The sequence below is a fragment of the Erinaceus europaeus genome, chromosome 8 (assembly GCF_950295315.1).
Source record: "Erinaceus europaeus chromosome 8, mEriEur2.1, whole genome shotgun sequence".
NCBI classification, from domain to species: Eukaryota; Metazoa; Chordata; class Mammalia; order Eulipotyphla; family Erinaceidae; genus Erinaceus; species Erinaceus europaeus.
In genome coordinates, this window is record NC_080169.1 from 47,145,624 (window position 1) to 47,161,491 (window position 15,868).

Sequence of the window (15,868 nt, forward strand, 5' to 3'; positions counted from 1 at the left end):
CAGAAGGTGGAAGGTCTGGCTTCTGTAATTGCTTCCCAGCTGAACATGGGCACTGGCAGGTTGATCCATACTCCCAGCCTGTCTCTTTCTTTCCCTAGTTGGGAAGAAAGAAGCTCTAGGACACATTGGTGGAGTTGTCTGTCCAGGAAAGTCTGGTCAGCATCATGGTAGCATCTGGAATCTGGTGGTTGAAAGAGTTAACATACAAAACCAAACAAATTGTTGACCAATCATGAACCTAAAGGTTGGAATAATGCAGATGAAGAGTTGGGGGGGTACTCCATTTTGTAGATAGCTGGTAGGCATATTTATTCCAAAGGGCCTGTGGCTATATTAGGTTGTTTTTTTTTTCCTTTTTATTTTTTCCCCTGAGCCTGAAATCTGATATGTAGGTGGATCCAAATTATTGTCTAGGGAGATGATGTCATGGCTATAAAAAGGACCTGAAAGCTGGATCAGGGAAGAGAATATCTCCCTAATATGGGAAAGGTGTATAAATATTGTTGACTGTAAACCCCATCGATTTGATATGGTCTGGGATCCATATTCAGCTTAGGAGCCTATGTGACCTCTGCATCCATGTAGATCTGAGCTCACATTCTGTGGTCATGAGTAGGAACATTCCAAGCTGTCCCAATATTGACCCATCTTCCTCAGGTGTAGCATAGAGTATGTTGTCCATCCTCCCTTTGGAGGATGGAACATTTTCTACTGTTGTTGATCTACATTGAGGGCAAGGTCCTATGGGGCCTCACAAAGGGGTCTATTGTGTTGTTCCTGATAGAGATGACCAGTAACAATGGAGAGAGGGATTTATTCAAGGTCTAGGCCCATCATGTCTCTTTGGGAATCTCAGGACTCCCTGAATAGGGCCTCAGCTGATGAGGTGGCCTGATAGTAACTAAAGAGTCATTGTTAAAGTATGCCAAGACTCATGCATTTTATGAGCTGTTCTGAGGCAAGAAAATGACATGGAAAATTTAGCCATTGTTTCTGCTTCACACCATGGGACAAAGGAATAATAGTATTCCATGCTCTCATGAAAAGTCAGAGGTAGGCTGCCTCCATCCTCTTAGATTCCAGTGAATCTCTAGATTCACCCTCCTTCCTAACCTCTTCTGCAGAAAAGCCCCAAATCCAGAGATTTTAAACATCAGTTCTATGGTTCATGGCTGTTTAGGTAAGCAACATTATTTTAAAGTTCCTCATTAGAGAAGAACCCAATTTGAAGACATGTGCCTGCACTTCAAAGGGATATTCTTAATTTTATTTTAAAAAGAAGATATTAACAAAACCTTAGGATAAAAGGGATACAATTCCACACAATTCCCACCACCAGATCTCTGTATCCCATCCCTTCCCCTGAGAGCTTTCCTATTCTTTATCCCTCTGGGAGTATGGACCCAGGTCATTGTGGGATGCAGAAGGTGGAAGGTCTGGCTTCTGTAATTGCTGCCCCACTGAACATGGGCGTTGACTGGTCAATCCATACACCCAGCCTGCCTCTCTTTCCCTAGTAGGGTGGGGCTCTCGGGAAGCAGAGCTCCAGGACACATTAGTGGGGTTGTCTGTCCAGGGAAGTCTGGTTGGCATCATGTTGGCATCTGGAACCTGGTAGCTGAAAAGAAAGTTAACATACAAAGCCAAGCAAATTGTTGAACAGTCATAGACCTAAAGGCTGGAATAGTGCAGATGAAGTGTTTGGGGGGTACTCACTGCAGACTATTGTGTACTTTTGCTTTCAGGTATATATTTTGCCCTAATTTATGGATACATGTGAACATATGCTCTATCTCACGGGACCTAGTCTTTATCTAGGTTTTGGGAGTTTGTTAGGAAGTGAACCGCCTGGAATAGAATTAGAGAATACCATGAAAGGAAAGGTCTTACTCGAGTAATGAAGCTGAAGGGTTGTCATTCCACACCTGATGTCTCTGGACACAGTCTGAAGTGAAGCATGCTGAGGTGGTTCAAAGGGATTTTTACTATTGCAACTCTTGAAATGATAGACCCGAAATATAATTTGTCTTTCTGGTAATTTTTAAGTATGGCTTGATATGTAGACATTTTAGTTATAACTTTTCAGGAACATAGCCATTATGCAAAGGAAATGAATCTTGGGGGGGGGGTTGTTTGGTTGGTTGGCTTTGTTTCTTTTTTCCCACCATTTTTATCACTGAGGCTTAGTACTTGCATAATGAATCTGGTAGCCATTTTTCTCCCTCCCCCACAAGGAAGATAGATAGATAGATAGATAGATAGATAGATAGATAGATAGATAGATAGAGATAGAGACCTTTTTTTGAAGCTTCTTCTTTACAGGTGTGGACCAGGGGCTTGAACCCAGATCCTTGTGGATGAAAACCTGAGACCTGTACTGAGTACACCATAGCCTAACCTCCTGAACCTCCATTTTGATGTGAGACTTTCAGAAAGTTCCTTTGAACCCTTCCCTCACCCCCTGCTTTCTGCAGCTATTAAAATAAAAGAAGAAGAAGAAGAAAGTTGTTGGGGGCTAGGCAGTAACGCAGTGGGTTAAACGCACATAGCAGGAAGCGCAAGGACCCGCATAAGGATCCCAGTTTGAGCCCCTGGCTCCCCACCTGCGGGGGGAGGGTCACTTCAGCAGCAGTGAAGCAGGTCTGCAGGTGTCTATCTTTCTTTCCCCCTCTCTGTCTTCCCGTCTTCTCTCAATTTCTCTCTGTCCTATCCAACAATAATGACAGCAATAATTAATAATAATAACAATGATAACAAGGGCAACAAAAGGGGGAAAAAATAGCTTCCAGGAGGAGTGGAGTAATAGAACAGGCACCAAGCCCCAGTGATAACCCTGGAGGGAAAAAAAAATGTTGTAGGTATTTTTTGAAAGAAGAGAATGGGGAAAAAATGATATTACTGAGTTTTCTCTGTGTCCAATCGCACACAGGTCAGTAAAGAGGGTGACTCCATTCCCTTCCTGGGGATTTTTTCTTTAGTCAATTCTGCTTCTTTTCTGAAAGAGTGAGGAGGATCCCTGAATCCAGTCAATGAGCTCCATAGGCTAGAGGAACTTAAAGGTATAGAACATGGCATGGCAGGACCCTAAAGGGGGCCATTATATTTCCTAAGTGGGCCCTTCTTCCCCAGTACTGGCCTCAACTAAGATGATCTAATCTTGACCTTGGCAGTCTTGTAGACAACAGTCTGAGGCAGAATTTTTCAAACTTCCACTGTGTAATAGTCACTGAGGGTTTATTAGACAGATTTTTGTTGCCTCTACCACTGGGATTTCTGATCCAGTGGACCAAGGTTTCCTCTTGAACTTGCATTTCTCACAAGTGATGCCCACAATGCTGGTGAAGGCAACATACTTGAGGAAACTCTGTTGTAAGAGAGTTGGAGGTGGGCTGCAGGGTTGGTGAAAGAAGGCACCTGTTCTACCAAGCACAAGTGGATCCTGACTACACCTGCTGTCAGGGGAGGCTTATGGGGGGAAAGTGTATAATTGGCCCAGCTAGTCTGTACCATTTTCAGCTTTATTTGGCATACAATGGAAACACAACTTTAACTTTCCACATTTACTAACACTATTTTATATTATTTCTGTTTAGAAGAAAAACACTCATGAGCCAGTTTTCTAGAAATTAGGGAAATTTTGTTATTCCTAGAGTATACCAAGTACTGTTTTTTTCTCCCCCAAACTCTACATTGACCTATAATTTACATACCATAAAAATCACCCATTGTAAAGGCAACTCAAGAATTTCTGGCTAATTTACACCATCACTTCTACCATCCCAGAAAATTCTCTCAAAAGATGGTGCTCTTAACTGTTTATTAATTAAGTTAATCTCAGCTGTAAGCACCTTCCTAGTGAATAACACTATTTTTAAAAGCCCTCTGTGTTTTCATTGTTTTGTACCCAGTAAATGCCATTAAGTCACCCAATACGTTTGACTAGACTTCATAAAGAACTTTGTGTGCAATTTGCCTAAAATGAAAAAATTCAGTGTGTGAGTATCATAGTGTCTGCTGTGTTCTAGAAACTTTTACCGCCTCATATGTGTACTTCACACAGTTTAAAAGTGTACTTCAGTAGTTTGTTTTTAATATGATTGAACCCAGGTTCTCACATTGTATTGTATTGCTAAACTACCTACCCATCCCACTTTTTAAAACTTTATTTTTTTATGAGAGAATGAGATACAGAATGCAAAACACTGCTCCACCGTCTGTGGAGTTCTACTCATTTTTTTTTTCCTTTGTTGGTCTCACATGTGGTGTTGGGGATCAAACACAGAACTCATGCATGCAAAACACACACTACCACAGGACACTTTCTGACACTTCAGTAGTTTATCTTTTTTGTTTTTTTTTTTATAAAAAGGAAACATTGACAAAACTATAAGATAAGAGGGGTACAACTCCACACAATTCCCACCACTAGATCTCCATATCCCATCCCCTCCCCTGATAGCTTTCCTATTCTTTAACCCTCTGGGAGTATGGACCCAAGGTCATTGTGGGATGCAGAAGGTGGAAGGTCTGGCTTCTGTAATTGCTTCCCTGCTGAACATGGGCATTGACTGGTTGATCCATACTCCCAGCCTGCCTCTCTCTTTATCTAGTAGGGTAGGGCTCTGGGGAAGTGGAGCTCCAGGACACATTAGTGGGAAGTCTGGTCGGCATCCTGGTAGCATCTGGAACCTGGTGGTTGAAAGGAGAGTTTACATACAAAACCAAACAAATTGTTGATCAGTCATGAACTTAAAGTCTTGAATAGTGCAGATGAAGTGTTGGGAGGTCCTCCATTTTATAGATAGCTAGTAGTTATATTTAGTTATATTTCAAAGGGCCTGTAGCTTTACTAGTGTTTTTTGTTTGTTTTGTTTTTTGCCTGAGCCTGAAATCTGATATGCAGGTGGATCCTAATTATTGTCTAGGGAGATGATGTCATGGCTGGCAGAAGGATCAGAAAGCTGGATCAGGGAAGAAAGTAGCTCCTTAATATGGGAAAGGTGTGTAAATATTGTAGATTGTAAACTCCATCACTATGATGTGATCTGGGCCCCATATTCAGCTATGTGACCTCTGCATCCCTGTAGATCTGAGCTCACATTCTGTGGTCATGAGTAGAAACATTCCAAGCTGCCCCAATATTGACCCCTCTTCCTCAGGTGTAGCATAGAGTATGCTATCTATATTCCCTTCGGAGGATGGAACATTCTCTACCGTTGTTGATCCATGCTGAGGGCAAGGTCCTATGGGGGACCCACAAAGGAGTCTATTTTGTTGTTCCTGATAGAGATGACCACTAACAAGGTGAGAGGGATTTATTTGAGGTCTAGGCCCATCATGTCTGTTTGGGAATCTCAGGATTCTCAGAATAGGGCCCCAGCTGATGGGGTGGCCTGATAGTGACTAAAGAATCATTGTTAAAGTATGCCAGTCTCTTGCCCTTATTAAGCTTTTGCAGTCCTTGCTTTGCTAAGGCTAGCTTTGGAGTGAGTGAGAGAACTGTAATAGGAAGTAAGTGATGAGGCTATCTAAGTCTAATTAGATACAGTTTCATTAGGAACTTTATACTGACTCACTGCAGACTATTGTGCACTTTTGCTTTCAGGTATATATTTTGCCCTAGTTTATGGATACATATGGACATATGCTCTATCTCATGGGACCTGGTCTATATCTAGGTGTTGGGCCTCAGTAGTTTATCTTAATTCATTATATTTGAGCACCCATTATGTGCCAGGCAATGCACTAAAAAGTATAAAGATAAATAATACAGGGTTCCTGCTTTCAAAGGCCTCATGAGTCTAGATATACAAACTAATAGTGTGATGTTAAAATTAAATCCCTTATTTATAAATATAATTGCAGGATAAATGGACAGCATTAAGTTCTGCGCTTCCTCTCTCTCTCTTTCCCTCCCCCCTCTCTTTGTAGTTGTGTCTTTCTTCCTCAAAAAATTGATTTTACTGCCCCATCTGAATGATGCCATTTCTTCTTCAAAAGCAAAATTCCCTGTGACCTGAGCTTGCCAGAAAAAAGGAAACAGTGTTAAGCATGATTGGACCCAACAGTGATCCATTCTGTAATGGTGTGTGTTACACAAAGTCAGAATTGATAATGAGCTTAGTCCACAAATGATTACCTTTCCTGTGTTAGGTATTTCAGAACACATTTGAGAAAAATGCCAGGCTGGGTGGTGGTGCACCTGGTTGAATGCACATGTTACATTGTTCAAGGATCTGGGTTCAAGCCCCCGACCCCTATCTGTGGGGGTGAGGGGACACATCATGAGTGGTGTAGCAAGACTGTAGGTGTCTTTCTGTGTCTCTATCACCCCCTTCTTCTCAATTTCTGGCTGTCTCTATCCAATAAATAAATTAACATAATAAAAAAAGAAAAATGTCTTCCCAGGTCAATCAGTGTAATCTACCATATCAACAAAAAGATAAAATCACCTGACCTTATCAATTAATGCAGAAAAAGCAATTGATATGGTCCAACACCTACTTATGATAAAGGCCCCCAAGAAATTTGAGATGGAAGGAAAATTTCTCAACATAAAAGCTATATATGATGAACCCATGGCTAACATCATATTCAATGGGGAAAAACTGAAAGCTTTCCCTCTAAAATCAAGAACTAGGCAAAGATGTACACTCTCACCACTTCTTTTTTTTTTTTTTAAATTTTTTATTTAAGAAAGGATTAGTGAACAAAAGCATAAGGTAGGAGGGGTACAACTCCACACAATTCCCACCACCCAATCCCCATAACCCACCCCCTCCCATGGTAGCTTTCCCATTCTCTAGCCCTCTGGGAGCATGGACCCAGGGTTGTTGAGGGTTGCAGAAGGTAGAAGGTCTGGCTTCTGTAGTTGCTTCCCCGCTGAACATGGGCGTTGACTGGTCGGTCCATACCCCCAGTCTGCCTCTCTCTTTCCCTAGTAAGGTGTGTCTCTGGGGAAGCTGAGCTCCAGGACACATTGGTGGGGTCTTCAATCCAGGGAAGCCTAGCCAGCATCCTGGTGGCATCTGGAACCTGGTGATTGAAAAGAGAGTTAACATATGAAGCCAAACAATTTGTTGAGCAATCATGGATCCCAAGCTTGGAATAGTGGAGAGGAAGTGTTAGGGAGGTACTCACTGCAAACTCTAGTGTAATCCTGCTTTCAGGTATATATTTTGCAGTAGTTTATGGATACGTGTGCACATAAGCTCTCTCTCACAGAAACTGGTGTATATCTAGGTTATGGGACTTTGTTAGAAAGTGAACTACCTGAGATGAAATTAGAGTGTACTATTAAAGGAAAGGTCTCACCCGAGTAATGAAGCTGTAGGGTTGTCATTCCACACGTGAAGTCTCTGGATACAGTCTGAGGTGAAGCATGTTGAGATGGCAATCGTTGCTTTGGTTAGATTGTGATCGGCGGATGCAATATTATTTGGTTTGGATTGGGAGATGTATACGGGAAAGTGGGCCCTATCCAAGGGTTCCAGGACTGGGGGAAGTAGGGGCTCTATAGTGAAGATGTGAGGTTCCTGCTGTCTTAGGGTTCAAAAAGACAATCAATAGTTAATATTATCATCCCATTATTTGTTAATTGGGTTAACTTTGAAAAGTCCCTTTGTTATGGTTTGCTGTACAGTACCCAGTATCTTGTATATAGCTGTGCTATTGGAAGCTTCTAATCTACTTGGTCTAGGCTTTTGAGAGAGTCCGTATATCAAATACATAGCCTATATATTAAAAAGATTCAGTTTGTGTTTTGAGAAACTTTGAGACATACAATTGATTTCCCCCTCTCATATTAATTAACTACTGATTTATATGTCTACATTTTGCTAGGAGTGTACATAAACACCATTCCTACCACCAAAGGACTGTGACCCATCCCTCCCGCCCACTCCCACCCCCCACTGGCCCAGGAAGCTACATGTCTACCCCTCACCCCTGGGTTTTTACTTTGGTGCCCTACTTACAATTTGATCAGGTCCTGCTTTTAGTTTCCCTTTCAGATCTTCTAAGTCAGCTTCTGTTGATGAGTGGGATCATCCCATACTCATCTTTATCTTTCTGACTTAGTTCACTTAACATAATTCCTTCTAGCTCTGTCCAAGATGGGTCAGAGAAGGTGGGTTCATTGTTCTTCATAGCTGCATTCTCACCACTTCTATTCAACATAGCTCTGGAAGTCCTCACCATCGAAATCAAGCAAGAACAAGATATCAAAGAAATTTAAATTGGAAAGGAAGACGTTAAATTATCATTATTTGCAGGTGACATACTGTTATACCTAGAGGACCTAAAAAACTCTGCCAAAAAACTACTGGAAATTATCAATAAATTCAGTAAAGTAGCAGGTTACAAAATCAATACCCACAAATCTGTGGCATTTTTCTACACAGAAGATGGGCCAGAGGAAATGAAACTGAAGCAATCAATCCCATTTATAATTGAATTCAAAGAGATAAAATACCTAGGAATAAATCTAACAAAAGAAGTGAAATAACCTTTTCAATGAAAACTATAACAAAGGATGACATAAAGAAATGAACAAACACCCCTGTTCATGAACTAGAAGAATAAATGTCATTAAAATGACAGTTCTGGCAATAGCAATCTGTAGATTCACTGCAATCGCTATTAAAATCCCTATGACATAGGAAATTGAACAACTTAAAAAATTCATGTGGAGGGGGTCGGGCGGTGGCACAGTGGGTTAAGCGCATGTGGTCAAAGCGCAAGGACCGTAAGGATCCTGGTTCGAGCACCCGGCTACCCACCTGCAGAGGAGTTGCTTCACAGGCGGTGAAGCAGGTCTGCAGGTGTCTTTCTCTCCTCCTCTCTGTCTTCCCCTCCTCTCTCCATTTCTCTCTGTCCTATCCAACAATGAGCAATAATAATAACCACACCGAGGCTACAACAACAAGAGCAACAAAAGGGGGAAAAAATGGCTTCCAGGAGCGGTGGATTCATGGTGCAGGCACCGAGTCCAGCAATAACCCTGGAGGAAAAAAAAATTCATATGGAACCATAAAAAAGTAATAAAAACAAAACAGCAGGAAAAGGAAGAAAAATGGAAAGATGGAGGTATCCAAATTCCAGACTATAGTTTGTATTTGTATTTCAAAACAATAGTAGTTAAAACAGTGTGGTATTGGAACAAAAATGGATATATGGACTAATGGAACAGGATAGAGAGTCCAGAACTAAACCCACATATGTATAGACATATTATAGACAATAAAGGGACCAAAAATGCCCAATGGGGAAAAGAAAGTCTCTTTAACAAATGGTGTTGGGTGAATTGGACATATGTAGAAAAATAGAACTAGACCACCACTTATCACCATGCAACAAAATTAAGGCAAAAGGGATCAAAGATCTGGATCTTAGACCTGAAACTATAAAACACATAGAATATATTGGTGAAATATTTCAGGACTTTAACATTAAAGATGTATTTGGAGACTCCATCTCATAGGCAAGGGAAACTAAAACAAGAAATAACGAATGGGATTATATCAAATTGAAAAGCTCATACATATCAAAAAGAAAATTCCATAATGATAAACGGGAAACCCAGCAAATGGAAAAAAATGTTTTTACAATACAGTTCAGAGAAGTGGTTAATATCAAGCATCTGTAAAGAACTCATGCAACTCAACAAAAAGAAAAAGAACAACCCAATAAAAAAAGTGGGCAGAAGATGTGAGTATCTAGATGGTTCTATAAAGAAGAGATACACATGGCCTATAGACATATGCAGAAATGTTCTAATTCACTCATCATCAGAGAAATGTAAATTAAACCCACATTGAGATTCCACCTTATACCTGTGAGATGAGCTCCATCAATTAAACAAGAGAATGTTAAGTGTTGGAGAGGATGTGGAGAGAGAGAGAGGGAGAGAGAGAGAAACTCTACTACACTGCTGGTGGGAGTGCAAACTGATGCAGCAAGAATGAAGAACACTATGGAGAACCCTTAAACAAATACAAATGGAAATACCTTATGACCCAGCAATACTACTACTAGGCATATACCCAAAAGATATAACAACACTGATTCAGAGACATATGCACACCACCATGCTCATAGTGGCTTTATTCACAATAGCAAAAAACTTGGAAACAACCAAAATGTCCTTCGACAGATGACTGGATCAAACAGTTATGTGACATGTACTCAATGGAGCATTACTAATAGATAAAAAGATGACATCGCATCCTTTGGGATAAAGTGGATGGAATTGGAGATTATTCTTAGTGAAGCAATTAAGGAAGTAAAGGACAACTACAGATGGTTTCATTTGTGTGGAATATAGAAAATTGGATATTATGAATGTGAAAAAAGCAATCTGTGTCTACGACTGTGGGAGAACTAGAGTGGTTATCTATGGGGGTGAGAGTGGGAACACAGCCCTTTGGTGATGGGAGTGGTAAGAAGAAAAATATTATCAAAAGTCTTTTTAAAAATACTTATTGTAAAGTATTAACTCCTCAAAAAAAAAAAGTCCTGATCTTATTGAGAATCCAGTACTTAGAATTAAAGCAGCCACACAAAGATGCATATGGTAAAGTTCTAAATTACATGTGAGTCACACTAAAATATTAACTACAGACAGTAAATGCTGTTGGGAACCTAGGCTTATTCAATTTCACACCAAATAGTGCTGAGTGCCTCTTCATCATTAGGGGCCAGCAGAGTATGAGGGGCATTACTAAGTGTTGGGTTATACAAGTTAAATGCTATTTGTAGAGGGAGGGAGATAAAGGGCCACTTAGCTACTTATGTTAATTAAACTTCCTAATTTAAATTAGCTGTATAGTAAATAAATGAGCTGGGTCATACTGGAAGAGAAGATTTGCTTTTTTTTTTTTTTTTTTGCATTCGTTAGCTTTCAACATTTGTGACAGAAAAGCAAGGAACTTGTCCTTATCAAGCTACTGATGGTTTTGATGTAGACATGAAATGTTAATTGAGAAGAAGAAATGGGGGTTGGCAGATGGCTCACCCAGTAGAAAACACACTTTGAAATGTTCAAGGACCCAGGCAACCAACCGCATGGGAGCATCTGCAGGTTAGGGGCAGGGCTTCACAAATGATGGAAAGTGCTGCAGGTGACTCCTTCTCTATCTCTACCTCTCATCATTGGGGGTGGGGGGACACAACTGTCCACCCTGAGCCCTAGTCATAGCCCCCGTAGGAGAGTGGGGAGGGAGGATATGAAATTGAGTATAAAGCTAAAGGCAGAAATGCTTTAGCATTATCAGTTTCTCATTTGCTTTACAAAACCCAATCTTCTGTTTTGCCATATACACAACCCAGGTTTGATTGCAGCCCCCACTGTACTGAAGGTAACATAGGCACTGTGGTTTCTTTCTTTCCCTCTCTCTACCTTTCTTCCTTGCTCTCTTTACCTGAAAAAGTTAGCCTCAAGCAGGGAAGCTCCAGATATGATCAAAATGAAAGTCCAATCTTTTCCCTTGTTTTTTCCATGCTTTTGAATTGGACATTACTATAACTTTATAAGCCAGGTATAAGAAACATGAAAGATGCCATCCTCTTTCCTTTCTTTGGAGAGCTAAGACATGGCTAAGATCCATGTCTGAGCCCAAGCAACTGGTGGGTTAGTATGACTGAGCCTTAGATCTAACCACTTCTGGTTTTAAACATTAGGCTGGTCAGAGAGCAATGCCAATCTTCCTTCTCCTCCATGGCCAGCACCAAAGACAAGCAGTCCAAATGACAACGATCCTACCGTGAAAGGTAATAACAATATTTTACCTGCCTGAAATGATGCTCACCTTCCTTTCTACTAAACTAACACTTTTTTATTTTCTTTTACCAGCTTCCATTTGAGCATCTGGTGCTCCAAATGGAGGCTATAAGGATGAAGAGGTTTGCAGGAGCCTAGGAATTCTGACTTTTTTGGGGGGTGGGGGGAGTTAATATCCTCCATAACTACATTTTAACAAATTTAATGAGAAAGAATCAAGTATCTGTTCCCCCCCCCAACTGGGTCCCCCCCAACACTGGTGTAAACAGCCAAGTAGGATATGCCACTGAGGTTTGCTGGGCTAGCTGGAAATAACCATTTACACCACCGAATAAGGCAATTAATTAACTTTCCTGGGAAAAGGCCAAGTTTCTTTGTTGTGAGAAGACAACCTTATTTGGTGACAGCTCAAGAGATCTGTGCTCTTTCTGCACAGACTCCCAAAGAGAACAGCTGCCCCACTGAAGAGCCTGGCTATGTTTACAGCTCTGTTTCTGTCCCCTTGGTCATCACTCACTTTCCCTTTGTTGAATACAGGAAGTTACAGAGTGTTCTATTGTCATCAAAAGGCATTCCCATAGTGCTCTCTCAAGTATTGTGCAGATAGTTGAATCTGGGTTTCCCTCTTAACAGTGGAGGCCTGTGGAATGTGAAGTGTACTCTATAAAGTCCAGCCACCTGGCCACCCAGTATCTGAGGACCATCTAAGGCCCTTTGGGATGTGAGGAGGAAGCAGGAGTGAGTGTGTAACATATTTTTAGTAGAGATATCTTAAAGGTATCTTGATATTGCTTATCAAAAATAGCTCTTCCTAATTAACTCTTACTCCATGCAAGTTTCCTTGTGTGACATCTTCAGAAGGCCTCTTCTAAAGAAACAAAATATATTCCTTCTTTAGAAAGTAGTTTCCTCTCATTTATTTGTCTCATATCCAAATAAGTCAAATGTCTTTATCCCCCACTTTATTTGGGGACTAGTGGCTGACAGTACAGTTGTTGACACATTGGTACAACATCTAATCTCTCCACAATAGGTGTCTACAGACACTCTGCCCCAACTTAGGCCCTTCTCCACCATCATACACCAGGACCCCAGGCCCTTCCCCCTCATCCTAACTGGTTCCCTCCCCAGAGTCCTTTGCTTTGGAGCAATGTACCACACCCCATCCAAGTCTCACCTTATGTTTTCCCTTACTGTCATTGTTTTCTTAAGTTCCACCTTGAGATCATTTGGATTCGCCAGTCTCTTTTAAAGCCAAATGTTTTAAGCTTTACTACACTTGAATTCAACTAGTGTTACATAGAACATTATATACTAGCCTGAATAACACCATAAAACATAGTGTATGTTTTACAGTAGTTTTGTCTCTATTTTACTATAAAGTAATATATCTATAAAAAAATTTATAATAAAACAAAGGAAAATAAGTCCAAAGTATACTGTCTCAATGGCTAGGATTTATTTTAATGAAATGATCAAAGGCCCTATTGATGTTGGTATCTCCTAACTCTGATAGTCCTACCTTTAACAACATCTATGTTTTTGATACTCTCTTCAGCCAGATGGCAAGCACACTCCTAGCTTCTTTGAGCTAAAAAGAAACTGTCAGAGAGAACCTTTTTTCATGCTTTGATATTCCCACCTGTTGCACAAGGGGGCAAAAATATGGGTCATCTGAGCAAGTAAAATTCAGATTCCCATGTGGAATGATTTATATAAAGAAGAATCCCCAACTCATGCAGAAATCATTTGCATCAGGCAGTTTTTGGAAAATATTCTCCTCATCTGGAAAATAATTTGGCTCTATGATCAGGTATTCAGGAAGTTCAGGCAGGTGGCTCATTGAAGGAACAGCTGATAGGTGTGCTCCTTTGAGCCTGAAGGCTGAGGGGTAGGTATGGGGAGCAATTCAGAGCCCAGTGGGAGAGGAGGTAAGACAGAACTATGAGAGGGCTGCAAAAAGCAGTTGTGCTGAGGGAAAAGGAAAAGCCAGCTCTGGGCCTGGATCTTGTTCTAGGCCATTTATTTTGAAAGCTAAAAAGAATTACCTGTGGTCTTTCTCTTAATGCAACAAATTTGAAGAGATCCCTCCAGTAATCACTGGAAGGCACCTGGCTTCATCAGTCACCCAGCCTGACTCTGAAATAACTGATATTTTATGATTGCGGAGAAACATTAGGGATTGAGAGTTAATCAGCTTAGTGGTCTGACCATCACTGTGGGGTGCAGGTGGGTTTCACATAATAGTTACTGTATTTATTGTATTAATCCTACCTGAACCCTGCACCCATCTGATATTTATTTATTGATTGATTGGATAGAGACAGAAATTTATAGAGAAAGGGGAAGGAGAAAGAGAAAGAGGCATCTGCAACACTGCTTCACCACTTACAAAGCTTCCCTTCTGTGGGAGAGGATCAGAGGTTTGAACCAAGCTCCTTGCACATGCAAATGTGTGCATTCAACTGGGTATACCATCCTGCCTCTCCACCCCCAAACTTGCTTGATTTGTTTTCACTGAATTTTAGACCATGGTTTACCATTTTTTAATGTTTTCTAATACTTATTTATTGGGTAAATACAGCCAGAAATCAAGAGGGAAAGAGGGAGAGAAACATAGAGACACCTGTAGACCTGCTTCACCACTTGTGAATTCCCCACTGCAAATTAGGACCGGGGGCTTGAACTTGGGTCCTTGTACATTGTAACATGTGCATTTAAGCAGGCGCACCACCACCCAGCCCCCTACAAATGTTACTTTAGGTGGATATGGTATTTTCCAGCTGGGATGTAATGGAATTTGCTTATTTGAGCATTCTCCCATTTTAGGTTAAAATTGCCCCTCTCCCTTCCACCCACACCTCTCCCCAAGTAGTACAGAAGAGATGGGTGTTCAGATGTTGGATGTACTAATGTTTCATCTTTTCTCCCTAGAGCCTGCCAAGGCTGCCTCAGACCTGACTGCCTGGTTTAGTCTCTTCGCTGACCTGGACCCATTATCCAATCCTGACGCTATTGGAAGAACTGATAAAGAACACGAACTGCTCAATGCATGAGTCTGCAACCTTTGGGAGGGAGCCCACATAGCTCCTCTGCCACACAGCAGGGGCTCCAGGCATGGGAAGTGATCAGTATGCTCTTTTAGTATTTATGTGCCATTTTAATAAAACAAGAGGGTCAAAGGCCCTGTTTATCTTGGTATATCATTTGCTATTATTTGCTGTAAAGAACTTGACTGCATTCTCTCCAGACCTAGACAACATCAGACTGTGCAAGAGTGGGTCCCAGGCCAGCCCCTCTCCTGCCAACATCTATATTATAGCCACCAACATGTCACTGGGCTATTGTGAATTCATATCAGAAACCTACTTTGTGATAGGCTTCAATAAAGAGTCAAAGGACCTCTGACAAAGCAAGAGGCAAAAATGCTTCCTCTACACCTGCCTATGTCTCCCTGAGCTGGGGCTGCAGGGAGACTTCTTCCTACAAAGCTCCCTTTCAACAAGCTCTAGAAAACACTCAAGCCAACCAAAGATGCTGTCCCCCCCAGCCCTTGCCCAGTGAGCACTGTGGCCTCTCAGGGCAGAGGAGCTGGGATTATCTCTACTACATGGACCTTTCTATGACAAGCAGCCAAATCTGCAAATACCACTGTCTCTTTTTTGTCCTTCTCCACAGCTGGAATTTCAAAAGCATGTATCTCTGAAGCCCCTTGTGACAGCAACTCATTTTTCTAAATTAAATGTAAATACAAAGTCAAATTATTGGAGTCTGTTGTGGGGATCCAGTTAACTTGTCAGGGTGGGTGTGTGTGGGCGGTATCAGCTGGAGAGGGTCAGAGGAGGAGGTTAGGTTCTACTTGCATGAAGATGCTGGTGTGCCCTCAGGGCTCCTCCAGATGCAGCAGGAAGGAAAGAGGGCATCAACTAGCATTGATTCACTAAGGAGTGGGAGAAACTTTTGTGTGTGGACACATAAGTGACTTAGACACTCCACCTGCATTATAGACCCTGGGTTGGCACCTATCCTCCCTGCTGTGTTATCAGTGATGTGCTAACTGAGGGGCAGAAACCAGTAAACCAGTGGCCT

The 15,868-nt window shown here is 41.4% G+C and overlaps 1 protein-coding gene across 8 annotated transcripts in view; it reads left to right on the forward strand.

The window, feature by feature from the left end:
- ICA1 (islet cell autoantigen 1) overlaps positions 1-14,980 on the forward strand; it is a 181,102-nt gene extending 166,122 nt beyond the window's left edge. For 6 of the 8 annotated variants that reach the window (XM_060196175.1, XM_060196177.1, XM_016192587.2 and 3 more), the window contains 2 exons: positions 11,680-11,769; positions 14,714-14,980. In XM_060196175.1, the coding sequence (XP_060052158.1) occupies positions 11,680-11,769; positions 14,714-14,835 (212 nt within the window). In that variant the 3' untranslated portion in view covers positions 14,836-14,980. The remainder of the gene's footprint in view (positions 1-11,679; positions 11,770-14,713) is intronic. The other 2 variants (XM_016192586.2, XM_060196180.1) reach the window with 1 other exon arrangement.
- Positions 14,981-15,868: the final 888 nt, after the last annotated feature.